Here is a 25,725-nt window from a genome sequence, read left to right on the forward strand (position 1 = left end):
CGAGCGGCTAGTGCTGGCGGAGAGTCTGGGCCCGCTGCGCGAGAACCCGTTTATGCGGCTGGAGTCCGAGCGCCGGCGAGGGGCGCAGCCGGAGCAGCAGCTGTTGGAGCTGTACCACCGCGTGCCAGGCGTGCGCACCATCCGCGCCGACAACATCCTCATCATCGAGTCCTCGCCCGGCTTCCCGCCCGCCGCCGGCATCCGTGCTGCCGAAGTCGTGGTGTACGAGACGCCGCAGCCCGGCCGCGTCAGCCGCCTGCTGGAGAAGTTCGATCAGCCGGCCGCGCCCCGCCGCCGCAGGAGTCCCGAGCGCTCCCGCTCCGCGCTGCCGGGGCTCCCGGTGGGTCCTGCAACCGCTGCTCCGCGCGCGCCCACCAGTCGGCCCGTGGCCTCCGCCCCGCCGGTGCCCCGGAGCCAGCCGGCACCCCTTGTTCCGCCTGCGCCCGCCTCTGTGCGGGCTGGCCAACGCTCCGCCTGCAGCGAGCCCGGGAGTTTCGGCGGCGGGGCAGGCCACGGGGCCCGGCGCAGTGACTTCCTCCAGAAGACTGGCAGCAACTCCTTCACTGTTCACCCCCGAGGCCTGCCTCGCTGTGCAGCCGATCGCCAGCTTTCTAATGGGTCGCCGAATCCAGAGTCCCAGGCCGGCCCTGCCAACATGCTCGAGGGCTCTCCACCTGCGCCAGGCAAGTGGAAGCCAAAGGTGGAGTCAGGGGAGCCCCCCCTCCACCCGCCTCCCAGCTCTGGGACCCCAAGTGCCACTCCAGCCGGGCACCCTGCCTTCCCGGTGCCCAGCCCTGCCAGTGCCACTCCCAGCCAGCGCCAGTGGGTCTCCTCTGCCACTAGCTCCAACGACTCCTTCGAAATAAGGCCAGCCCCCAAGCCAGATATGGAGACTATTCCAGTGGGGGATCTTCAGGCCAGAGCTCTGGCCAACCTTCGTGTGAACTCCCGAAACTCCTTCATGTTGATCCCCAAGCGCAAAGCCTCTGGGAGCCATCCTTCTGAGGAGAGGCAGTCAGAGGAGCTGCCAAAGGGAGAGGTGGGCTGGGCCTCTCAGAGCCAGGGACTCAGATCCCAGCTGGTGTCTAGAGTGGATGGTGCACCTGCCTTAGGGAGGAGTCCCTTGGCTGCTGAGGTGCAGCGGGCAGCTAGGGAGGGGGGCTGCCCCAGGCCAGCCACTGCCCTCACAGACAGGTCTATCAGGTGGCAGAGGCCATCCTCACCACCTCCATCACTACCAGCCACTGTTGAAGCTGAGCCTGCCGAGGGTTTGTGGGTTCCTGGCTTGGCCAAGAATGGCCAGGAGCCTGGGAGGCTAGGACTGCCGGTCACCTTCATCGATGAGGTGGACTCTGAGGACGAGGCCCACCAAGAAGCCAAACTGCCCTGCTCAGCAGTGAGTGTCCCTCCTCAGTACCACCTCTGCCTTGCCAGGCCTGGGCACAACTCAGAAGTCCAGCACCGAGGTAACAATACTTTCATAGTGGTGCCGAAGAGGAAGCCAGGGGCCCTTCGGGAATCACCCGTCAGCCAGGCCAACGGGGAACCTCAGCAACAGGAGGCTGAGGAAGAGGAGGGTGTTTGCCTGGCAGGACCCCACACTGCCCTGGAGAACACCCTGAAGAAGCGCTATCCCACTGTGCATGAAATCGAGGTGATTGGTGGCTACCTGGCCCTACAGAAGTCCTGCCTAATCAAGGCTGGTTCCTCAAGAAAGAAGGTCAGTGGTGGGGACAGAGATGCTCCCATGAGGGTTTCTACACATTTCAAAGAAGAACCTGGACTGTGTGGTTGTGCCAGGTCCAGGGCCCCTACAGTCATGATGGCCCAGGGCTGGGGTCGGCCAGCCTACTGTGTACCTCAGAGCTGGAAGGGATGGCTGGTCAGGTCTCACAGTGCAGAGCTCCTGCTTCCACATGGAATTGGCTGGGCATGGTGGTATACAACTTTAATCTAGCACTCAAGAGGCAGAGGCAGAGGCAGGTGGATCTCTTGAGTTCCAGGCCAGCCAGTGCCGCATAAAGTAGTCTGGCCTGTGGGCTTTGTCCTGGCCCTGATTTTGAAGGCAGCCTGACATGACATGGTCCTATGGAACTTCGAGGTCAGTCTGGGCACACAGCTCATAAGCCAGTTGGAGGGGGTTCTCAGCTCCCCAGAAGGTACAGGGGCCAAAGCTTGACAGGCTTTGGCCTTGTGCAAGCATGGATTGAGCACCAAGGCTTCATGTCAGATTTGGTCAGGAGGGCCTTACCCAAAAACAATCTTCTGGAGGCTCATAGCTAGCCAGCCAGCCAGCCAGCCAGGTGAACCGTACTTCCTGGCCAGCTTTGGCCAGTGACTCCCAACCTTCTGGGCACAAGGAAAGCTCATATTTTTCCTCAGATTTTTCCTGATTGTTTCAGGGTCTGTATTTGTCCCCTGGGGCAAATTCCAAGGCCAGTCCCACATGACTCTCAGTCAGCTGGTACAGGCAGGTGTGCCTTTCCTGCTGCTGAGAAATGGTGCCTGCAGTATCCAGTCCAGAACATCTAGAATCTAGGCTTACCCAACCTCAATTTCCTTGAGGCCTCCTACAATGAGCCACACCGTCTCCTGTGTTTTTCCTCCCTCTGTTTGCTTCCTGCCCCAGTTGACCTTGTCTCTGCTACCCATGCTAACCTCTCCTTGGGCTTGGGCATCAGCTCTCCTGCCAGTTCCATCTGCTGGTTCAGGCATCCACAATAATGATCTTGGTTTTGTTTTGTTTTTGTTTTTTTGGGGGGCACAGGATCTCCCCATAGCTCCAGCTGGCCTGGAGCTCGCTATGCAGACCAGGCTAGCCAGAGATCTGCCTGCCTCTGCCTCTGCTGGCATTAAAGGTGTGCACCATCATGCCCAGCTCACAGTGATCATCTGTAGAGGAGTTCTGGTGAGGGGACTCGGGCCTGTAACACTTTTGTCACATGAGACCATGTTTCTCCCACTCTTAAAGTGTTCTGTGCCGAGTCTTTGGGGGTGAGACTGATTCAGGCCCCTTCCCACTTCTTGTCTACTCCCTTCCCTGCCTCCTGACTGACTGGCATCACAGTGAGGTGGTCTCTCTCCATGTTTGTCCCAGAAGCAGAAGTGATGACAGCACCCCTTATGTAGATAAGGGAGCTGAGGTGCAGGAGGCTCAGGAGGCCATGGAGCTCATGGGGCTCAGGGGGCAGGGGCTGAGTTCAGTTTTCCGTTTCAGAATCTTGCCCAATCCTGGGACACCCCTCCACCTTGAACCTGGGTTCTTTTTGGGACTGGATGGCTGTTGCCGAGAGGCTGGCTATCCTGCCCCCTGTCCACAGACAACTGTGGGAGTCATTTGTGGTTGGGTTGGAGTGAGAAGGACAGGGCCACGGGTGTGGTGCTTCACACAGATCTCAAAAAAGCAGGATAGGGCCTGAAAGCTAGCAGGAGCTGGGGACAGGGCCTTGGCCAGCAGCCTGGCCCTGGTCTCTGAGCCAGCCTGAGAGAGTTAGGGGTCCAGATGGATGATGCTTATGGCCAAGTGGCCTGGGCAGGTACTCCCAGAGCAGCATAACCTGCTGTCTGTGACATCCTGCCCTTGCATGTACCAGCTGCCCTGCCCAACAAGAGATAGAATGGGGGGCAGGGTATAAAGCTGCCCAGTCTTCAGAGCCCTGTGCAGGGTAGGGCCCCCACATACTTTGTCCTTCCCTTGACATTCCTCCTGCCCATAGCCCCTGGGGGAGCTCAGGGTGCTCCTGGCTGTTTCTGAAGCCCACGCTGTTGGCCTAGTTTGGACTCCTGCTTCCTCCTGGTGGGAGTGGATGGGCCCAGAGGACCTTGGGGTCACTGATCACTTTGACTCCCCCATGGCTATGTGACCCCAGGGCAGTGGTAGGAGTGCTGGTGGCTTTCTAGGGTGCAGGTGAGGGGCAGGTCTTGATTGGGTCTTCTGGGTGGGGGAAGGTACTGGGTAACCTGCCTTGGGCTGGTAGCTTGGCAAGAGGGTATCATGGCTTCAGAGGGATGCAGCCCTGCTCTGGGTGGGGGTGTTGCCTCCAATGATCAGTGTCCCTGGGAGGGAACCTGGCAGAAACACATTTCCATTTAGGTTATCTGTTGGGAGAGTGGACAGAGACCCTGTGCCTCTTCCCTGGTAGAGGGTGTTGCATCCTGTCCATCCCCCATTGTTTTCTTGGCAAGAGGGGGGTCCTTTCATCCCTGTCTCCCATGGGAGGGCCATAAGCCTCTCCTGTTTGTGGAGCACCACCTGTCCAGGCTCCTACCTGTCTGGCTGCTTCTCCCCACCTCTAGGTTCTATGCCACACCCAACCAAGCATGTTAATGTCCCTGGGGCTCGGGCCCCCCACCCTCCTGTAGTGTAACCTCCACCCTGACTTTTGTGGCCTGGTAGTGGTCCTCAGCCTGGCTCCCACCTGAAAGTACGTCTCCTCTCCACTCTTCTCAGCCACACCATCTCCCTCTAGCCTGAAGCCCCAAGCCTGGCTGGCACTTGCCCTGCCTCCCTCAGTTGAAGCCAGCTTGAGTGTCCCTCTCACCTGCTTTCATTTTCAGCCAGTTCCCCCTCCCCCAGCTCTTCTTGTGGGTGACCCTGAGGTGGTCTTTCTGGAGCCAGGGATTTCAGATCTGGACTGGACCCTGCTCATGCAGTCACCCCACTAGTAGAGGGTTTGCTCTCAGGGAGGCAGCAGCTGTGGACATCTCAGCTGGGCAGCCTTTACCTGTATCTTAACACCCTTGGTATCTTTAGCTGGGGCTGAATGGGAGATAGGAGTCAGGCAGTGTGTTCAAGGAAGTGGGGGCAGGGTCTGGTTGAGCACCACCTCCAACCAGGCAGGTTGAGTGCAGTCCCAAGGTGGACACCATTTGGTAACCTAAGCTGGGTGTGTATGGGTAGGGCAGGTTGAGGGAGAACAAAGGGGCCCTGTGAAAGCCAGGAGGTTCTGTCACTAGTCTGCTCTACTGGGTATGTTGGGCAAAGTCCCCCAGACACTGGTGACCAGGTATATAGTGACAATCCTGGTCTGTACCCTCCCACCTGTCGTGACAGCCCCACCTCTGGGCAGAGGTTACAGGCATGAGTCACCAAGTGACCCAGTGACCTACCCTGGAAGGGAGAGGGAGGCCTGTGAACACTGGTCCAACAGAGACAAGGGAGGCAATAAGCAACTGGGGCTGGGGCTGCAGTTGAGACAGACAGGCTTGTGAGCACTCCCCTCCCCGCCGAGCCTGGCCAGGCTGTGCCAGGCACCATACCCACGTGTGCCCATCCCTGTAGCTTCTCTGCTGGGAACTGGTCATGCAGACTAATGAGGGTATGTTAATCCACTGGGCCTGGCAGCTGATCCTGTGTTCTCAGTAGTGGGGGGATGGGTCTCAAGGGCTCCATGTATCCAGGGGCCGCCTTGGACTCCTTCTGGGGTTTCTTTCTCAGAAAGCGTCAGAAAGGTCAGGTGACACTGCTTAGTCTCCAGTGGGGCCATGGCTGGAGTACTTGGTGGCCTTTGAGGGCAGGGTAGGGCAGAGCATACCTTCATATGACAGGAGTGGACATCTCTGTATTTTGCTTGGCCCAAGGGATCGTCCCCACCTGTCTCCCTCCCTGACTGCTCATTAAGTGCAGATGGTCAAAGTGGGGGTGGTGGGTGCTGGTGGAAACAGACCTTTCCGAGCATGCTGAGGAGAAGCTAGGAGCTCCAGTTCCTGGGGCCTTTTCCTTGGCTGTGGGATCAGGTGGGGGGACTTACAATGGGCAGAGGCCGAGAGGTACTGATAGCCATGTGGGCAAGTGTGGCCACTGGCAGAGAGGGATCAGAGGCAGGATGCTGGCTCATAGTCAGGGCCTGCTTTTGTGAACCCTGTGTACATTCTGTGGCCTGTGCCAGAGTCCCTCTGCTACTTCAGGATAGGTTCAGCCCTCCTACCAGGCTACTCTTCTATCCTGCTGGGCCTCTGGTTCCTTCCAGAGGAAGAGGGGGAACCTGAGCTGGCTGCTGGTGTCTTGTGCCCGAGAGTTTAATATTTCGAGCCCAGCAAAACTGCTCCATCTGCTGTAGGCGAGTGAGTGCTCATGTTCATTACTGATCCACCAAGGAGAGCTCAGCTAAGTGGGGGACCTCAGCAATACTGGGTCCCCACCCAGCACACCCAGGCCTTGAGGTGGGGCTCCCAGTCCAGGTAACAGGCAGGAGGATCATGACAGAGGGTGCTCACAGCTCTCTTGCCTCTCAGAACCAGCAGCCCAGGCTAGTGGGAGATAATTTTTCCTGAAATAAAAATTCTGGAGCCTATGAGGTACATGGTAAGGGTGGGAGTTAGGGCTCACTGATGGGGTTTGCTGGTACCACAGACTCTGTGGAAGTGGGATTTTCTACTCAGCCTGTAAAATGGGTGATTATGCCTGACTCTGACTTTGTGGGTACCAGCCTCTCAAGCAAGCCCCTGGTAGTGTGGTATTTGTGCTCAGGATTGTGTGGGTGCCCAGAAACCCAGGACATGGAATTGGCTTTAGGAACTGCTGCAGGCAGAGGGTGGAGGGGATAGGTGGGGCCTATAGCTCTTGGTAGAAGGGTTTTCTCCGTCTGCACATCTCTGAAGGGCTGGTGGTGCTGCTCAGCATCTCTGTGCTTAGCTGGGTGGTGGGGCTCCTGCTGACATTGCTCATTCCTAGATGAAGATCTCCTTCAATGACAAGAGCCTACATACAACATTCGAGTATCCTTCTGAGAGCTCCCTGGTACAGGAAGATGCAGAGGAGGAGGAAGAGGAGGAAGAGGAAGGAGAAGATGGTGAAGAGGAGGAAGGGGGGCCTGGCTCAGAGAAGCCCTTTGCCTTCTTCCTACCCCGGGCCACATTTGTGAGCAGTGTGGGACCTGAGAGTCCCCGGCTACCAGATGGCAGCTCAGGTGAGTACCCATTTGTTGAGATGGGAATGGAACCTGGGTCACACTTCCAGATATCCATGTTTATGATCTTTGGTCCACAGGCCTATCCAGCTACACCCCTAAGCATTCTATGGCCTTCAGCAAGTGGCAGGAGCAGGCACTGGTGCAGGCTCCAAGTGAGGCAGAACTTCCACTGAAGGAGGTCATGGTGAGTCAAGTGGAGCAGGGGGTAGAGACCCATAAGCACCAAGGGCTATATGGTATGGGGAAGGGGCTGATGCCTGGATAAGCCTTGATAACTGTATTTTGTACTTTCTCTCAGCTCACACCTGCCGGTCAGAATGATCTCTCAGACTTCCAAAGTGAGCCAGCCCTCTATTTCTGAGCCTTGGAGCTAACAGGATGGCCAAGTCTTAGTCCTACACATGATGGTCCTGGGAGCCAGTCGATGTCTAGGAGCCCTGTCTTCATCCTGTGCCCCTTCACCTGGCTCTGCTTCCCTCCCTCCCTGTTGTTCTTTCCTGTCTTTAGGGCCAGGTCTGAGTCTCACTACTCTGTTTGGGGGCTCTGAGGAAGAACAGAAATGGGGAATTGCCTGTGGGACAGGCTGACGTCTGTCCACAGTAGCCCATCTATGACCAGATAGGAGCTGGGTCACATCCTGCCCTAGGGTGCTGCCTTTCCCGCCACCACAGCTGCTTCTCAGCTCCTACTTTGAGCCTCACTACTGCTGGGCATGTCTGGGGTGAATGGCTCTCCTGGCTGTTCGAAGAACTCCTAGTCCCTGCACTCAGCCTACATTTCTAGCATGATAGAACTGATAACTCTTTGTGATAGATGGCAGGTTTTTTTCCATGCCTCTGATGTTGGACTCAATAAACAGCACTAAACAAGGCCATTCTTGCCTTTTTTACAGTCCTCAGTCCAAGAGCAGGGTGGGTGGCTAGTTTGGACACTTGTGCCAAGAGGCAAAAGGTAGCCCCAGTCTGTATTCTCACTCCTTGAGGTCCTACTGGCCCAGGCTCTTGCCCCCCACCTCCATAGCCTATTACTCTCTACCTGTGAGCCTCTCAGAGCTGGCACAGTAGGAAGTGGGAAGTGGGTCTGCTTTCTAGGATCTGGAATTCCATGACCCAGGGGCCTATATGTCAGGTGGGAGAAAGGTGAGTGTTAGAACTGACAGGCTTCACTCAGAGATTAGGAGCCTAGTAGGGTAGTGTATATATGGCACAGGACGGGGGCTAAGTGGAACTTTGGAGATCCTGTCTCATGTTTGGCTTGGAAACCCCTGACCTATGAACCTGGAGCAAGACTATGACAACAGAGAGCTCCTAGGAGTCTAGGGAAAAGCTGGGCTGCCAGCTTGACAGCTGTGCTCTCAGTGGCCCGGGCAGCCACAATCACAGTGTAGAGTTTGGGTCATCTAGATACACAAGCAAACTGTCACAGGCACTGAATGCAAATGTCCTTTTCCCTTGGTCACCTAAGAACAGATAATGAAGTTTGATGAGCCCCAGAAGGAATAATGTTGGGTGTGATTCTCTGGGACTGGGGTAAACCCAGCTTCAAGGATACTTTCCACACCTGGTTCCTGGATCCTCTTGGTCAACAAATACTTCTAAATTCACCCGTGAGCAGCTGTGGCAACCCACAGATGCTTACAATGGATCCCCAAGACACATGGAAAGAGGGAAGTATCCAACCTGTGGTTGGAAAAAGGTGGGTCCTGGCAGCAGTAGCAGTGTACTGGACCAAAAAGATTGGCACTGAGGAAGATCCCCCGCCCCCATTCCTTGTTGAGGGACCTAGACCCAGAACACATAGTGTGGACTCTGTAATAGCTAGCTGTCTTTGGGTCAGGCTTTGTGCTGGACACCAAGTATAGCAGAGCCCAGCTATACCTGGGGGGTAGTTTGTGTGCTGGACTCGGGGAAGGGGACCAGCAGCCCTGCAAGGAGAGTTAAGGATTCAGGCTGGCCTGGGTAAGGTGGGCAACTTCAGTTCTGTGTTCTGAAGATAGGGGATACTCACAGGGAAAACTCCTGCAGGCCCTCTTACCTCCCAGAAACAGAGATGGCAGCTGGATAGAACTTGTGCTTTGGTTCTATAGGAGTCTGACAGTCCACACTCAGGAGAGGCAGCAAGATGCCACAGATCTTTGCAAAGACAACCTTTATTGACAACAATCAGAGGCCATGAGGGTGAGCCCTATGGTTTGGGTTCTGGAGTGGAAGTCCTCTCCTCCATCTGCCTGGCCTGGGCCCCCATTGGCTAAGGAGACAGAGTGAGGGGCTCCCACAGTTCTAGGGCCAGACCCAGGACCTCCTTGTCAGCCCAAAGGAATACAGGAACTTCAGAGAGAGGCCCCTTGTAGAGCTGACCTGGAGCCCAGTGTCCCCACAGCACAAGTGAGAACAGACCCAGGAACTCTGCCCCCAGGTTAGCTGTGCCTAAGGCTTTTCTTATAATCCAAGGTGGGTGGAGGTCAGTAGCTGCCCCTCTGGGCACCTAAGACCTAAGCATCTGAGGCCACAAAGAACACTTTACAACAGACATGCTGGGACTGGGCTGCCATGAGCCACAGATGAGACAGGCACTTGTCAGCTGTCCTTGCCTCCAGTACTCTTCTGGTCTGAGGCTGTGGCTTTAGTCAGGTTCCCAGCTTCCCTTTTGAGGACACTAAGCAGAGTCTGCGAGCTCTCAAGGATCTGGGGCCACAGAAATGAAAAGATTGTTATTTTTCGGGTTGGGAAGATCCCACTACCACAGCCTCTCACACTGAAGTGTGGAAATCTGGCCTTCTGTCAACAGGTCACAGGGTGGGTGAGACCATCTTCTCTCTGGCGTCTGTCCCATACCTCTTCCTCCCACCCTGCAAAAACCAGGCTGGGATATAAATATCCACTCTGTGTATTCTTCCCAACACACGGCTGCTCACTCTCTTAAACCCCAAACAGTCCCACTGTCCCCCCTACAGCCTCAAATCCTCAATGAGCCCTAGCCTCAGCCGCTAGTGAGGCACTGACCGCTGCGAACCCCACCTTGAGGTAGGCAGCCTCCGTCTCTGCAATGGTCCGGTCAAACTCGTTGCGGGAGGCTATCTTGCGCGCCAGGTTCTCGTTGACTTGGGCCAGCTTCTCGGTCAGCTGCCTCACCTCATTCTGCAGCCGCTGCTTCTCATCTTCCTCCTGCTGGATCTGACGGCACAGCTCCTCCCGCTTCTGACACAGCTCCTCGATGCCTAGGGTGAGCCCAGGAGACAGAGCTGACGATGGGGGTTCGGTGACCTAGGACCCCGACCACAGGCAGGCCTCGCGAAGGCGTGTGCGGCTGCCAGGACCTGCGGGCCGGAACCCGGGCGCCGGCAGCCCCGACCCCGGCCCGCGATGCCAATCCCAACTCTGGCCCACAGCCCCGACCCCTGCTCGCGACCCTCGGCCTCCCGCCCTCGCCGCTCACACTTGACCAACTCGTTGTTGTAGTTCTGCAGCGCCGCACCCTGTTGGGTCATGGTGAGTACCATCCAACCAAAGCGCCAACCGCCGCCGCCACTGCCTCGCCCGCGCCTGCGCACCGCCGTCCTCGGCGTGCGGATGCGCGTCACCGCGGCGCGCCAGACTCAGCCGTGCGTCAGCACCGCACGCTGCGCTGGGCGGGTCTGTTTCGCTGGAGCTGATGGAGGCCGCGGCTGGTGCGGCGGCCGCGGCGGCTCCGGCCGTGGATGGCGACCCCGGGCCTGGACAGGAGCTCCTAGTGGCCTGGAATACCGTGAGCTCCGGTTTGGTGCCGACGGCTGCGCTGGGGCTGGTGAGGCCCGGGAAAGGGCAGCGGGCCGGTGCGCGGCTCAGGCCGCTTCACGCTTTAGGGCGTCCTCCTTCGGGTCCCTAGCAGGCCTGCTTCCTTCACCTATCCGCTTCGTTTGGCTCCCGGGTAGCCCTTCCTTAGCACCGACTGCGGACGGCCGCAGCGGGGTTTCCTACCCCCTCCTTCCTCCTCGCCGCTCCCTCTCCCTTCTCACTGTTTTCCCTGCTCCAGGCATCTTCCCGGACCAGCGGTTCGGTCCCCCCGAAGGAGGAGGAGCTCCGAGCGGCGGTGGAGGTTCTTAGGGGCCATGGTCTGCACTCTATCCTGGAGGAATGGTTCGTGGAGGTGCTGCAGAACGACCTGCAGGCCAACATCGCCCCTGAGTTCTGGAATGCCATCTCCCAGCGCGAGAACTCTGTCGATGAACCCCAGTGCCTTCTGCTGCTCCTCGACGCGTTCGGTCTGCTGGAGAGCCGCCTAGATCCCTACCTGCGTAGCCTGGAACTCCTGGAGAAATGGACTCGCCTGGGCCTGCTGATGGGCACTGGAGCTCAGGGGCTTCGGGAAAAAGTCCAAACCATGTTGCGGGGAGTCTTGTTCTTTTCCACCCCCAGGACCTTCCAGGAGATGGTCCAGCGCCTTTATGGCCGTTTTCTGAGAGTCTATATGCAGAGCAAGAGAAAAGGGGAAGGGGGCACAGACCCTGAACTGGAGGGGGAATTGGATAGCCGCTATGCCCGCCGCAGGTATTACCGGCTCCTGCAGAGCCCTCTGTGTGCAGGATGTGGCAGTGACAAGCAGCAGTGCTGGTGCCGCCAGGCACTGGAGCAGTTCCACCAGCTCAGCCAGGTCCTGTGAGTACAGCTACCTGACCATGTCCTCGTTCCTCGGGCCGCCCGTTCTCCTGGATCCAGCAGACCTCTGCAAAGAGCTAGTAAACTGGCCGGTGAGGTCTCCTCCACCTGTTCTGATAGCCAGGGGCATGGCAAAAGTTAATGAACTCATGAGAGTCCCTGTCCTATAGTTCTAGACAGTAGGTTTGCCGGTTTGTTTCTCAGAATCTATCAGGGAAATCAGGCCATTGTATGGGCAAGAGGATTTCTTTCCCTTCCTTGAGAGAAAAAGGTTTTGTTTTTTGGTCCGTTGTAACCTTCTAATGTCACACCCTTTCAGTCCATTTTTGATGATTTGTTACACTGAAAAAAGGTCAGAGATGCAGCAGTTTGGAAGTGTCTTTTAAGTGGAGGAGAGGCCCTCTTACTGGTAGGAGTCAGGAAGGCCTTGACAGCTCCTGCTGGATTCATCCCAGGTGAAAGTTGTTTGGAAATCTCCTCATTCTCTCTCAAGTCCTATTTGTTACTGTAGAGTGGAGTCTGAGCTGGGAGCACACACAGCAGCAGCTGGAAAGCAGCCTTTTCTCTGTGAGGCTTGAACCTTCATAGCCACATCTGGTGCCTTTGATCACATGGGGAAGGCCAGTGTCTCAGCCTGAGCTGAGGCCAGCTGGGCAGAGAAGGCAATTTTCAGTAGCTTGAAACCCTTCGTGTGTTGTCCACCCCAGGAGGCAGGAGAGAAATACGCACTGAGCCCTTGGTGTGGGTTGTGTGCACTGTATTTCCTTTATAGGCAGGGCCATCAGGGTGAGGGGGCAGATGTGTGTTGTGGGTGCTCCATGAGCAGGGCTTTCCTCCAGGCATAGGCTCAGTCTGCTGGAGCGGGTCAGTGCTGAGGCTGTGACCACCACTCTGCATCAGGTGACCCGGGAGAGGATGGAAGACCGCTGCAGAGGCGAGTATGAGCGCTCCTTCCTGCGGGAGTTCCACAAGGTAAGTGTCCCTTCCGTGGGCTGTGCCCTGTTAGGGGACAGAAACAGGTTTGTGGCAGAACTGACGCCTAGCAGTAAGGTAAACCAGAAGTGGTGAGGGCTGAGGTCTTCTTGGTGCTGTGTAGAAGCCAGTCCGGGCCCCAGTGACAAGGATGAGTCTAATATATGTTAAGTAGATATGTGCAGAATTCTGTGGCTGGAAGCATTGTGAAGGTCAGGGGGTTTCCCAAGGCATATGTGGCAAGGCCAGGCCCATCAGACCCTTTCCTCTACACTGTCCTAGAAAATGTGCTCACTTGATAGTTCCCTTGTGAATTGACCTACAGTCAGCCTTTGGAGTTAGTCCCGGTGAAGGCCTCTAATTGCCCATACTGTTGAGATATGGTCTGTGGTTCTGCTATGGGTTGCTAGCTTTGTGGAAAAGCTGGATCCAGCCGTGTAGACGCTCTGCTGTGACTGGTGCCACAAAACAAATTCAGACTGGGCATCTCACAGGCTTGTGCCACTTGGGAGCATTTTTTACTGCTCTCTTCAGAAAATTTATTTAGAAAGCTTAGTGTTGAAAGTTTACACAGAGTTTATATGCTCAAGCAGTGCAAAACACATAGGAATTTTCCCATCATTATAGTAAGAAAACAGTACTATAAACCCAAGGCCATGGTGACTGGCCCACTAACAGACCTCCTTTGATACATGCACAGACAGGATGAGGGATATGACAGCCTCTTCCCAGCATCCCAGAAACAGGTGTCTTAACACCCAGTATCCTGGGAACAGACATCACCTCCCTCAAGCCTCTACACCAGCAAAGCCTGAAGAAATCTCTTAACTCTTAGCAGAGCGCTAGGCACAAGGAAGGCAGCTACACAGCCATATGAAGCCCTGTACCTACCTTCTTCCATGACCTCCCAGTTTTTCTGGTATCTGTCCCCTATGAATATACATTAGCTAGGGTGGGGAGTGTTCAAACTGGGTGTCCCACAATGTTGGCCTGAAGGCTCTTGGGGCAGCTGCACTGAGCCCTACTAGGCACAACACAGGCCACGTGTGCCACCATCTCAAACTAGGATCACTGTTGCCAGAAATAAGCATGAGCACTGATGGGCCTAAGACTGCTGAAGACTGACAGGGCATCATGAATGCCTCTTTGGTTCTGTTATCCTGTAGGTTTGATGCTTCTGACTTCTAGACATGGGTGGCCTTTGGGGCTCTGTAGGGCCCTGCCAAAAACTGAGTAATTGCTGGGTCAGGCTGGAGTTTTTAAATGTTACCAGCCTCACATATCAGTGTTCCCCACAGTGGATCGAAAGGGTAGTTGGCTGGCTTGGCAAGGTTTTCCTGCAGGACAGCCCCACTAGGCCAGCATCTCCAGAGGCTGGGAACACGCTGCGCCGTTGGCGCTGCCACGTACAGAGATTCTTCTACCGCATCTACGCTGGCCTTCGTATTGAGGAACTCTTCAGCATCATCCGAGGTTGGTTCTGTCTCCCACTCGTCAGGCCCTATCTACTTATCTGGAGGGTTTTCTAGTGGCTTCCTGTTATTTCCCTTCCAATTATTAGCAGGGTGGTAAGTTAATCAGAGCTGGACTTTGTCTGCCATGGCCTTGGGTCTAGGTCAGGGCACTAGACAGGTGCTTCTGGGTATCCACCTGTCTCCCTTCTGTCTTGGTTCCTGCTTGGGACTGGCCCATGGGTATCACTCTCTCTGCAGTGTGGGGTTATTATGGTCAAGTGTCCATATGTACCAATGTGTAGGATGGGGTTGGAGAGATGGCTCAGTGTTCAGAGTGCATACTCCTCTTGCAGAGGACCTGGGTTTGGTTCTCAGCACCTACATGGTGCTTCACAGCAACCTGTAACTCCAGCTCCAGGGTATCCAAAATGCCCTCTTCTGGACTTTTGGGCACCAAGCACACACATGGTACACATAGACACATGCAGGCAAACATGTACATAAAAATTGAAAGTAAATTTTAAATATTTTATTATTTTTATTTTATGTGTATGTGGGTATCGCCTGCGTGTAGGTAAGTGCACCTGTATCGCACAGTGCCCACGGAGGACAGAAGCGGCTGTCGGATCCCTTGGAACTGGAGTTACAGACAGTTGTTAGCTGCCATGACAACTCCCAGGGAAAGGGAAACTGTGGGGTGAAGTAGCTAGTTTTGACTGAGTTTAGAGATCAGCTGATTTGAAGCACATGTAACATCTTTAGCCCTTAGATATGTGGCTTGGAAGAGGCTCTGTGCATGCTTTTTGAGACGGGTCTCCCTGTAGCCCCAGCTGTCCTGGGACTCACTATGTAGACCAGGCTGGCCTTGAACTCACAGAGATCCACCTGTCTCTGCCTCCCAAGTGCTGGGATTAAAGGTGTGCGCCACCACACCCAGCTATGAAAATAAATTTTAGAGTGAAGAAAAAGTATGCAGGATGACATCCTGTGCCTGATGGATGACTCTTAGCCAGGCCCTGCAGGACTGTGTATCTTACACTGTATATGTCCTTCACTACCTATTACAACTCTACTCACCATCCCTGTGCCATGGACTTTTCAGACTTCCCAGACTCTCGGCCAGCTGTTGAGGACCTCAAGTACTGCCTGGAGAGGACAGACCAGAGGCAACAGCTGCTCATTTCTCTTAAGGCAGCCCTAGAGACTCGGCTCCTCCACCCAGGTACCACATGTGACCACTGTGTACTGGCCATTTAGCCTTCAGGTATCACCTGCTGTACCTAACCCCAGATTTATAGACCTGAGGAAGGAGTGGGTTGGGACGTTCTTTGAGGTTCTTGTGGGGTGAGTTCATCTATCTTTGGAGGAAGTTAGGGCCTGTCTAGTCTGGGCGTTGTATGTGGTCTTTTCAAAACAGGCTGCCAGGCAGGAGGGAAGGCTTGTGTATTTACTTTTGTGTTGCCATGTACAAATACATAACAAAATTAATATAAGGGGAAAGGATTTATTCTGACTCTTGGTCTCAGAGGGTTACAGTCCACCCTGGTGGGAAGGGCATGATGCCTTGTTCATATGATGACAGACAAGAAACTCAAAGGTCCCGTTTTGATCTCCTTTCACCAGCTAAGCCCTACCTTTAAAATAGCACCACAGGGGCTGGAGAGATGGCTCAGTGGTTAAGAACACTCGTTGTTCTTGCAGAACACCCAGGTTCAAATCCCAGCACCCACAAGGCAGCTAACAACTGTCCGTAAAATTCCAGTCCCAGGGGATCCAACAGCCTCTTCTGACCTCCGTGGGCATTACATGACATGGGTGCACTTACCTACATGCAGGCAATACATGCATACACATAAAATTTAAAAAATAATAATAATGAATAAAATAGCACCACAAAGGCTGGGCGTGGTGGCGCATATCTTTAATCCCAGTGCTCAGGAGGCAGAGGCAGGTGGATCTCTGTGAGTTCAAGGCTAGCCTGGTCTTCGTAGTAAGTTCCAGGCCCGCTGGGGCTACAGGGAGACCCTGTCTCAAAACACCAAAAAAAAAAAAAAGCACTGCAAGTTGGATGCTAAGCAACAAAACACAAGCCTGCAGGGCACAGTCTAGATTTAAACCATCAGACTGATTCTTGGAAAGTTCTGGAGACTATGCCTATGAATAGTCTCTGAATGGTGATAGTAGGGCCCAGGGAGTAGCTCCCTACAATCTTGGCCCCCTAAGAAATGAGGATCACAGTGGTCACCTGACCATTGTGGCCAGCTGCCAGTTCAGGTGTTGGCACCCAAGAGGCTGCTATCCAAGGCCCCACGTGATCTCTGGCCCCTTCTCCCCACTGTAGGTGTCAACACATGTGACATTATCACTCTGTACATCTCTGCCATCAAGGCACTTCGTGTGTTGGACCCCTCCATGGTCATCTTGGAGGTGGCTTGTGAGCCCATCCGCCGATACCTGAGGTGAGAGCCTACTGAGCTGTGTGATTGTCAGCCCTCATGCAACCATGGAGATGAGGCTTCTCCTGGATGGGTCTGGATTAGCCCAGGCTAAGGACTTCTTTCCTTTTGCCAGTGCTAGGTGGCCATCCTTGTTGCCATATGGTGTTACCATGCTCTGTTTTTGTGCAACAGTCGGGGCCTGACTGCCCCAACCCCAGCACAGAAAGGTTTATCAACAGCTACTGGCCTTGTTGCTGACCAAACATGAAAGAACAGAAAGAGACCTGGCCTCAACACTGTTCTTAGGAACTTCTGTGGCCTCTTTGGTAGGTGACATGTTTGAATAGAGGTTCTTTGATCAAACAGCTGCCCCAAAAGCCCTCTGGTAGTAGAGTTCCCAGGCTTAGGGATTAGTGACCCCAGAACCTGATCAGCAGAGGCCGATAGTGTCAGATGTCTGCCCTGGACTCAGGTTTTCTGCTTCTTGGGCATTGAGCCTCTCTCAGCCATTGCTTTTCCCAGAGCAGTGATGGGTGTTTTTTTTTTTCAAAAAGTCAGATGGGCCTGTCCTTAGTACATGACTGAGCATTGGCCACACTGGGATGGGAAACAGCAAGTGTCAGGATGACTATGCACACTGGGGGACAACAGAACTCAATCCTGGCAGGACACGAGAGGACACAGTGCGGCAGATTGTGGCTGGGCTGACGGGGGACTCAGATGGGACTGGGGACTTGGCTGTTGAGTTGTCCAAGACTGATCCAGCCAACCTGGAGACTGGCCAGGACAGCGAGGATGATTCTGGCGAGCCTGAGGATTGGGTCCCTGATCCTGTGGATGCTGATCCAGGTCAGTTTACCCACTGAACTCTTTCAGTTCCTTCCTGGGCTTCTTTGTGGGCCTGTTAGGCTCTGGTCATACTTGTTGCTACTGATGCCTGGCTATATCAGGAGCAGCCCCTGCCTCAAGCTTGAGGAGTAAAAGTCATACACAGCCATGCTTAACACCAGCCAGCTTGCTCTATGCTCTTGCAATCTCTGCCACCTCAGCTACAGAAGGTGCCCTTGTGGGTGGTAACTGGTGGGAGAACATATTCATGAGACGTCTCTACCCTGCTTCTGGCTGTGATTTTGTCCTGGGACTCAAAAGATTAGGGTAGCATCCTTGGTCGTGTCTCATGCCTGGCCCCATTCTGCTGGGTCTCTGAAGCCATGGTCTCTTTTCCCTGCTCAGGTCTTGTCATAAACCTACTTTTTTAAAAAAAAATATTTTATTGTTATTTTATGTGTATGAGTGTATTGCCTGCATGTATGTGAGTGCACCCGTGTCATGCAGTGCCATGGAGGTCAGAAAAGAGCTTCGATTCTCCTGGAACTTAAGTTAAGGATGGTTCATAGCCACCATGTGGTGCTGGGAATCAAACCCTGGTCCTCTACAAGAGCAGTCAGTGCTCTTAACCGCTGAGCCATCTCTCCAGACCCATAAACCATACTTTTAAAAGAGCGCACGCCTTTAATCCCAGCACTTGGGAGGCAGAGGCAGGTGGATCTCTGAGAGTTCAAGGCCAGCCTGGTCTACATAGTGAGTTCCAGGATGGCTGGGGCTACAGGGAGACCCTGTCTCAAAAAGACCAAAAAAAAAAAAGCCATTGTTCTGTACCTTAAGGCTGAGTGGGAACCCAAGGAGGTACCTGTAAGGCAGTCATTAGGGGTCAGAGGAGCTGCCCTAGGAACCAACCATAGGTCTTCTGGGGGGCATATTACCCCCAGCTACCTGGGTCATTGAGAAATGAGTCGTCCAGGCTGTGCTGGACTGCTATGTCCAACAGGTGAGCTCTGAGGTGTCACTGTCCTTTTCAAGGTGCCAGTGGTATGTCCCCTTCCCCATTCTGTGCCAGGAAAGTCAAGTTCTAAGCGGCGCTCTTCGGACATTATCAGCCTGCTGGTCAGCATCTATGGCAGCAAGGACCTCTTTATCAATGAATACCGTTCACTGCTGGCCGATCGCCTCCTCCACCAGTTCAGCTTTAGTCCTGAGAGGTGAGGTCTGCAAGGGTCTGACTGACCTCCAGGGGTGCTAGGGCCTCTCCTGGGCCTTCTGCAGCCAAGGACCTTTATTCTGTATTTGGAGGACTGTGTACACCTGATTAGCTGGTGCTGCCCTCTATTGGCCAGGATGACTGACCTCTGGCTCTAGTGTGGTGTTCCATGCCTTCCCTCTAGTCCAGGTTTACTCTAGAGTGGGTGCCTGGGCATACTCTCTGCTGTGGGTACCAGTTGGGGTGGGGGCACACTGCAGCCCCACTTAGAAACTTGTCCTTCCAGGGAGATCCGAAATGTGGAGCTGTTGAAGCTACGCTTTGGAGAAGCCCCCATGCACTTCTGTGAGGTCATGCTCAAGGTAAATGTCCAGGACTCCTCCTCCAGCTGCCTGCCCCCTTCAGCCCAGGGCCTTGATGAGATACCCTCTTCTCAGGATATGGCAGATTCCCGCCGCATCAATGCCAATATCCGAGAGGAGGATGAGAAGCGACCTGTGGAGGAGCAGCCACCTTTTGGTGTCTATGCCGTCATCCTGTCCAGTGAATTTTGGCCTCCCTTCAAGGATGAGAAGCTGGAGGTCCCTGAGGACATCAGGGCTGCCCTGGAGGTTTACTGCAAGAAGTATGAGAAACTGAAGGTACAGCAGTGGGACTTTCAGTAGCTTGTCTGTGCTCATCCCCTCAACTCCTAGGGTGATAGAGTTGGCCATGTGGCCCACATCTCTGGGTAGCATAGCTGAGCCCAGATGTTCTGGAAGCTGGAGTCCCAGTGGGTGGTATGGCCAGGTTCAAGGATCCTTACTCCTGAGCTTGTAGTCAGTTATGGCAGGGGAAGAAAGAGTCTGACAAACATTACAATATATTCCATGTCACAGGATATAGGCTAGTGGGTGCTCTGGCACAGTGATGCTGAGAGGAGAGTTACGGGACACAGGCAACCAGGTGGCAGACCCCAACTCAAGGAGCATGTGGGGCCCTGAAGGGGTCAGGCAGAGGTGGACACAGGTGTGTCATGGAAGCATCTGTAGCATCTTGTGATGGGGGAAGTGCTGAGTCTAGGTATATTTCTTCCTGCAAACCGAAGGCCTTGCCATGCTTAAGGCTGAGGATCTGTGTCCCTGAGCAAGTTGCTTTGAGAACTCAAGAATATTTTCTTCCAGAGGAAGCAAAATGGGGCCCAGGTGGAGGGACCTGACTGGGGAGGCTAAGGAGAAACACTGTGCCTATGACTGTGAATACCTGGCCGTCCCTACCCCTGGCTCAGTTTCTACAACAGTGCAGATATGGTCTTTGTGGCCCTCACTCTTACCAAGTAGAAAGGTAGGCTACTGGTTACCCAGTGCTTCCTGCTCTGGTACGTACTATGGCAATGTGTGTGGGCACAGTCTTTGAGCACCACAGCCGTAACACTTCTTGAGGACTTCTGAGTGCCCAGTCCAGTGTACTTAATACCCTCTCCCTATGCTCCTCTGGCTGTTTCTGTGGTGTGAGATACCTGCTAGCCATGCTGGGGTCCCACCCTGGGTCTCAGACATGGCTCATCCACACTTTTCTTGTTATACCTGAAGGGTTAGGACAGCCACATTCTCTTGTGTCCTTCATCTTAATTCCAGCTGAACACTGGAATGGCTCTGGTGGCCCCTGGGGCTCTGCTAAGAAGTTAGGCCCATGTCCACAATTCCTCTATCTGCCACCAACAGAGCTCCTGGACGAGCATCAACTCTACCCAAAATCTCTACTAGTCCAGGTGTGGTGCACATCTATAATCCTAGCACTGACTAAAGCAAAAGAAAAATAGATAGGTCAAGGCCAGCCTCGGCTACATAGTAAGACCTTGTCTCACATACAACCTAAACAAAAAAAAAAAACCTTCTAAATGTTAATACAAAGTTCTAAATCTCAATATCTGAATCAGGCTGAGTATGGTAAAATGCATGCCTTTAATCCCAGCACTTAGGAGGCAGAGGCAGGCAGATCTCTGAGTTGGAGGCTAGCCTGGTGTCTATAACAAGTTGCAGTCCAGTCAATGCTATATAGTGAGACACTCTCCAAATAAATAAATAAATAAATATGCCGATCATAGTGGCACATGCTTTTAATCCTGATACTTGGGGAACAGAGGTTGGGGCGATGGCCTCTGTGAGTTTGAGACCAGCCTGGTCTACAAAGTGAGTTCTAGGCCAATCAAACATAGTGAGACCCTGACTCAAACAGAAAAACCCAAAACCCCATAACAAACATATGTCATCTCAGTTCTGGAAACTAGAAGTCTAATATCAAGGTGTTGGCAGGACTGTGCTCTTTCTGAAACCTTTAGGAAAGTTCTCCCTTCCTTTCCCTGGTGTCTGGTATTGACCAGCAGCTCTGTGTGTTCCTGGCTGCATCACACCATACTCTGTGCCTCACGTAGCCACCCCTGTGCCTGTGTATTGACTTTGTCTTTCCTTTTCTTATAAGGACACCAGTCTTAGATTAGGGATCACCCTATTTTTGTGTGATCTCATCTCAACTAATTATGTCAATACAAATAGCTGTTTACAAATAGCTCACATTCTGAGATACTAGACATGGCTGTGTCTTTTGTTGGGGGGCACTATAGATATTTATCAGTGGTGCCCATTGCTAGATCATGGTGGCTTAGGATCTGGGGACCAGAACTGATCTTGTTGCTGACCACCTGCCTACCAGAGGTGCCATCCTCACAGGGTGCAGGTAGCATGGCATTTACTATGCCTTGTTCAGCTGGACTTGACCAGGACCCACTGGGCTGTTCTTACTGATTCTTGCCCAGGCAATGAGGACCCTCAGCTGGAAACATACCCTGGGCCTAGTGACAATGGATGTAGAGCTGGCTGACCGCACCCTGTCTGTGGCCGTGACCCCTGTGCAGGCAGTAATTTTACTCTATTTCCAGGACCAAGGTGAGTCCCTAGAACCCCACCTGTACTGCCCTGAGCACACCACCCTGGGGCCAGAGCCAGGTACTGCTCTCTAATGAGCTATGAAATGATACACTGCATCCCAGTGTGGGCAGGATTTGGGGCAGCAACCTCCTCTCTCAGGACAATGTGGGTCCCTCTGGAGGCCCAGCTGTACTGATAGGAAATAGGAAAGGTACAGCCTCCTCCAGTGTACCTTGCATCCCTGTGGCTCTGCACACAGCCAGCTGGACTCTAGAGGAGCTGAGCAAGGTGGTGAAGATGCCTGTGGCACTGCTGCGGAGGCGCATGTCAGTGTGGCTGCAGCAGGGTGTGCTTCGAGAGGAGCCTCCAGGCACTTTCTCTGTCATTGAGGAAGAGCGGCCTCAGGACCGAGACAACATGGTGCTTATTGACAGCGATGATGAGAGTGACTCTGGCATGGCCTCCCAGGCTGACCAAAAGGAGGAAGAGTTGTTGGTAGGTTGACTACTTCCACAGTGGGTTGGGGGTAGGCTCAGGAGGCAGCCTGACTGACCATGCCTGGCTTCTGTCCGTAGCTCTTCTGGACTTACATCCAAGCCATGTTGACCAACCTAGAGAGCCTCTCGCTAGAGCGCATCTACAGTATGCTCCGCATGTTCGTGATGACTGGCCCAGCGCTGGCTGAGATTGACCTGCAGGAGCTCCAGGGTTACCTGCAGAAGAAGGTCCGTGACCAGCAGCTCATCTACTCTGCAGGTGTCTACCGCCTGCCTAAGAGCTGTAGCTGATCGCTCCTGCTAGGCCCTGACCCACAGCATCCATGCCTGTGTCCCCCCTGGATGGAGAGTCCCTGTGCCCAGCCCTCTCCCCCATCCCCTGCCTGCTCTTCAAGAGTACAGATTAAAGCAGATTGGTTTAACCTTTCATGTCCTGGTAGTTTTGTGGGGCCTCATGGACACATCCAAATTTTCCCTCTATGGCCACTCGACCTCAGAATGCTAGACTCCCAGCAGCAGGTAAGGGGACCACCTAAGCAGCCAGACACTGCAGCCTGCACTTCTGTGTTTGTGCTAGAGAACCTCTTGCACTGTCCTCAGTAGCTAGCCTTGAGTCCATGCTGGGGCCTGTGGCTCTAGTAAGAGTGAACAGGGTTGGCTGCCTAGTCTCCTGGGCTAGACTTACAGCTCCAACCTGCCTTTCTGGCCTTTGAAAGGAACTCTTGGGTCTTCCCTTCTGAGCAGCCTATACGGAGTTCATGCCAGGCTGGGTGCTGCTAGGACGCTGGTACTTGTTAGATCCTCCGAGGTGAGATGACCTGAGTCAAGGGATTCCCTCATCTCAAGTCGAGGGCTGCTTAAGGACATGTCCTAGTAACCAGAGGATTAGAACTCTGTTCCCTTCTCCTATCCAGATGTGTGACCACAGTGCTTGGGGCTTACAAGTGTGTACTTAGATTCTCCCATGTCCCCCAGACCTGTGGTCCCAAGTACAGGACAAGGGCAGGGGTGCGAGGAGAGCCCAGGAATCATGTCAGGGTTCAATCACCCTTGGGAGCAGGTTCTGTCCCACATACCAGTTGAGGAGATTGATTCTGTCCTCACCCCTGGGGTCCTCACTGGCCTGAGGCTATAGGATCTGGTGGAGCTTCAGCCTCTGTCCAGAACAGCTGTTTTCAGGCAGGAAAGCCCTGATACGAGGCACTATTCTCTAAGGAAACAAAGGCCCTTTGGAACCATTGCTTGCTTGTCGTCCTGTCTGTGGTGACTCCCAGGCCACAAGCCACACCCAAGTTCAGCTGCTGCCGCTACCCTCAGATAGCCTTTCCCAGTCCTCTGAGTGCTGCTCCTCTCATTCCCAGTGTTCAGCTTTGGCCTGTCCTGTACTCAGGTCCTAAGCAGAAGTCTTCTTGAAGAGTTTCCCCTCACCCTTCTGTTCTAGAGGTATCTGCTTGCCTCAGGGTTTAAAGGAGTGGAAGCAGGTATTAGGCACACAGCCTTGGCCATAGCCTAAAGCTTTCATAGGCCTAGGAAGGCTAGTAGCCAGCACCACAGAAATGGGGTTTACTCTCCTCTAGCCCTAAGGGACTCCCTCCCCCAACTTCAGTGTTGTTGCAAGAAGAGGGATTCCTCTTAGTTTAGACAGTAGGGCCCTGAAGTCCCTTCAACAGAGTGTTCCTATCTGGTTGGCACCACCTGGCCACAGGTGGGTGTGCCTTTGTCCTAACCAGGATGCAAACCTGCTAGGCTGGCCTGGCAGGGTGACAGTGCCAGCCCCTGGCCTTGGGCACAGTTTTCTATCCTGCATTCCTTTAAAGTATATTTCTGGATGTGTCCCTAAAGACCAAGGAATGAGTCTTGGTTCTCAACATCGTTCAACAAGAACAAAAAACTGTACCAGGGGCTTCTGGCTGTTCCTTGATGACCAACCCCAGAAGAGTACCTGTGTCTGCTGTCAAGGAGATTCCCAGTGGCCAGAGCCACTGGGGTCAGACTGCTCATTCATTGTCCTCCATGCCTTCCCCCAACCCACAACCTGTGGGGCCCCAGCTGGCACGAGGCTGAGCACAGTCAGCTGCAGGGCTGGCATTTCCTCCTGCTGCCTCTTGGTTAGCTTGGCAGGGCCTTCATAGGCAAGAGTGGCAACAGGGTGGGGTTGCTCTGCAGCCTAGCCTAGGACAACAAGTTCAGGACAGAGGTGTAGGTTAACCCTGACCATGCCAGGCACCCAAGACTGGCTGCGTTGGGCAGTGGCTGTCTGGTCTACAGAGGGAACAGACCCTTAGAACGTTTTACCCTGATTAATAGAATGTGAGCCAGAGCCTACAACTGTTCCTGAGCCACCTGTTCCCTGAAGAGAATATTTTGAGGCTATGGCCTGGGGTCCTACTTAGGCACATAGGACCAGTCACATTCCCTCCACTAAGTGGGTGATCACAGATTCCTTGGGGTACCAGCAGCCCTCCAACCTGGGCTTTGTTGGCTATGTGAGCCCAGCCTTCCGAAGCAGTTCAACACATGCACCCAGCCCTCCTCCCACTGCCTCCTTGTCCCGTCCTTGCCTCATTGGGGACAGGCAGTCTCCACTCAGTCCTGCAGCCCTCATGTTGAGAGAATAAACTGAGGCCACTGTCCCCATACCAGAGACCAGAATAGGTTTCTGACCCATTTCACTAGAAAGTGCTGTTTGCCCGACCATCACCTGCCTCATCTGGCCAGAGCTCCCAGACTCTGTTCCCCTTACCTGTTCCACCCTAGGGCCAGCTGCCGAGGGCTCCTGAAATCACAGCATCTAAGGGCAAAAGAAGCTGAAGTCAGCCTAGGTGCTCGGAGACCCTGCCCCCACACCCTGCGCCTCACAAGCCCACTGTGAGGTCAGCACCATCCAGTGAGTTCTATCTAGAGGTGTGTGGTGGGGCTGGGAGCTGGACATGGCCCCCTGTCCCCAGCCTGACCCCTGCCCAGCCGGCAGCCCCTTTAGCCTGATATGTTTGTCCCTTTTGCTCATCCCTGTTGCAGGTGCTTCTCCCGAGAGCCCCCCAGCTAGAGCCCCTCTCTCTTCTAGGCAGGGCAAGCTATTTGTAGACTTCTGAGACCTGCTGGGGTGGGGGCTGGAACTGAGGTCCTCCATAGGCTAGTGACTGTCCTCTGGTCTGGTGGCCTTTCTCCGCAGCTGGGACCTACTGTGAATGCAGCCTTGGCCTCAGCCGAGAGGCCCTTATTGCCCTCATTGTGGTGCTGGCTGCTGTCAGTGCCAGCTGCTTCTGTGCCCTCATCATCGTGGCAATTGGCGTCTTTCGGGCCAAGGGGTGCGTGAGCTTGGGGTTGGGGGTGGTGGGAGTGAGGCCATGTTACTGCCCTGGGCCCTTAGTCATGCTTTGAGAGGCTGTTGTCCCTTGGGTGGTATGGCATAAGAGGCTGAGACTGGTGTGTTGGGTGTAGGGGATATGGAGGGAGTTTCTAGGGATTGTGGGTAAGCAGTGCTCCAGAATTCACACCTACCTTTGTCCTCTCAGAGAAACATGCCCCCAACACATGGACAACAGGTGAGTGTGCCAGGGGAAGCCCTCAAGGGTGAGCTGTGTTCTCTTTCTGCCACCTTGCTGGAAGTGCAGTTCACAGTGGCATTGCAAGCACTGTGCTCTAGGGCTGGCTTGCCCTGAGTGACCAAGATCATGCTGACCAAGCCCATCATGCAGGTTGGTGGGGCACTTCGGGGTCCAGGAAGATTGCGTGGATCTGCACTCGGTGCACGTGGAGTCCCACCTCATGGACCCTGACCTGGAGGTATCCATGATGCCATCCTTGGAGAACCATGGCCTCATATCCATCCCCATGGAGGCTTCTCTAGAGGTGCCTCCCCCACCCCCACCCCC

At 54.3% G+C, this 25,725-nt stretch overlaps 4 protein-coding genes across 5 annotated transcripts in view; 3 read left to right on the forward strand and 1 right to left on the reverse strand.

Moving 5' to 3' along the window:
- The window catches only part of Tprn (taperin), an 8,151-nt gene extending 369 nt beyond the window's left edge, over positions 1 to 7,782 (forward strand). The window contains exons 2-5 of the mRNA XM_008831234.3: positions 5 to 1,720; positions 6,674 to 6,908; positions 6,989 to 7,095; positions 7,210 to 7,782. Of these exons, the coding sequence (XP_008829456.2) occupies positions 5 to 1,720; positions 6,674 to 6,908; positions 6,989 to 7,095; positions 7,210 to 7,272 (2,121 nt within the window). The 3' untranslated portion in view covers positions 7,273 to 7,782. The remainder of the gene's footprint in view (positions 1 to 4; positions 1,721 to 6,673; positions 6,909 to 6,988; positions 7,096 to 7,209) is intronic.
- A 1,260-nt stretch (positions 7,783 to 9,042) lies between these two features.
- Positions 9,043 to 10,497, reverse strand: Ssna1 (SS nuclear autoantigen 1). Of its 2 annotated transcripts, none has more exons than XM_008831217.3 (3): positions 10,347 to 10,497; positions 9,929 to 10,128; positions 9,043 to 9,595 (listed from the first exon to the last, which is right to left on the reverse strand). In XM_008831217.3, exons 1-3 carry the CDS (start codon positions 10,408 to 10,410, stop codon positions 9,488 to 9,490), a joined length of 372 nt encoding a protein of 123 aa, XP_008829439.1. In that variant the 5' UTR covers positions 10,411 to 10,497; the 3' UTR covers positions 9,043 to 9,487. The 2 variants fall into 2 exon arrangements, with proteins under 2 accessions (XP_008829439.1, XP_008829440.1); XM_008831218.3 differs by having other exon boundaries at positions 10,386 to 10,471.
- An 8-nt stretch (positions 10,498 to 10,505) lies between these two features.
- Positions 10,506 to 22,279, forward strand: Anapc2 (anaphase promoting complex subunit 2). Its single transcript, XM_008831219.3, has 13 exons — positions 10,506 to 10,694; positions 10,923 to 11,545; positions 12,385 to 12,517; positions 13,816 to 13,990; positions 15,074 to 15,193; positions 16,313 to 16,430; positions 17,077 to 17,258; positions 18,307 to 18,448; positions 18,734 to 18,809; positions 18,885 to 19,088; positions 21,242 to 21,371; positions 21,613 to 21,848; positions 21,929 to 22,279. The coding sequence occupies exons 1-13, from the start codon at positions 10,563 to 10,565 to the stop codon at positions 22,139 to 22,141; spliced, it is 2,484 nt and encodes an 827-aa protein (XP_008829441.1). The 5' UTR covers positions 10,506 to 10,562; the 3' UTR covers positions 22,142 to 22,279.
- Positions 22,280 to 24,780: 2,501 nt separating this feature from the next.
- Positions 24,781 to 25,723, forward strand: Tmem210 (transmembrane protein 210; the record flags this gene model as incomplete). Its single annotated transcript, XM_008831235.1, has 4 exons — positions 24,781 to 24,868; positions 25,023 to 25,158; positions 25,366 to 25,395; positions 25,549 to 25,723. Coding segments are annotated over exons 1-4 (429 nt in total), but the record flags the coding sequence as incomplete, so codon positions are not given.
- Positions 25,724 to 25,725: the final 2 nt, after the last annotated feature.

This window comes from Nannospalax galili, unplaced genomic scaffold (assembly GCF_000622305.1).
Source record: "Nannospalax galili isolate Female #2095 unplaced genomic scaffold, S.galili_v1.0 scaffold35, whole genome shotgun sequence".
In the NCBI taxonomy this organism is placed as follows: domain Eukaryota; kingdom Metazoa; phylum Chordata; class Mammalia; order Rodentia; family Spalacidae; genus Nannospalax; species Nannospalax galili.

What these genes read in the sequence shown, in the direction of transcription:
- Anapc2 (XM_008831219.3), top strand. Translation starts at nt 10,563, where the DNA reads ATGGAGGCCGCGGCTGGTGCGGCGGCCGCGGCGGCTCCGGCCGTGGAT. An exon ending in CGACGGCTGCGCTGGGGCTG is followed by an intron (nt 10,695 to 10,922) that starts GTGAGGCCCGGG and finishes TCCCTGCTCCAG; the next exon opens with GCATCTTCCCGGACCAGCGG. An exon ending in GACTCGGCTCCTCCACCCAG is followed by an intron (nt 15,194 to 16,312) that starts GTACCACATGTG and finishes TCCCCACTGTAG; the next exon opens with GTGTCAACACATGTGACATT.
- Ssna1 (XM_008831217.3), bottom strand. Translation starts at nt 10,410, where the DNA reads ATGGTACTCACCATGACCCAACAGGGTGCGGCGCTGCAGAACTACAAC. An exon ending in CAACAACGAGTTGGTCAAGT is followed by an intron (nt 10,129 to 10,346) that starts GTGAGCGGCGAG and finishes GGCTCACCCTAG; the next exon opens with GCATCGAGGAGCTGTGTCAG. An exon ending in CGGAGGCTGCCTACCTCAAG is followed by an intron (nt 9,596 to 9,928) that starts GTGGGGTTCGCA and finishes CTGTGGCCCCAG; the next exon opens with ATCCTTGAGAGCTCGCAGAC.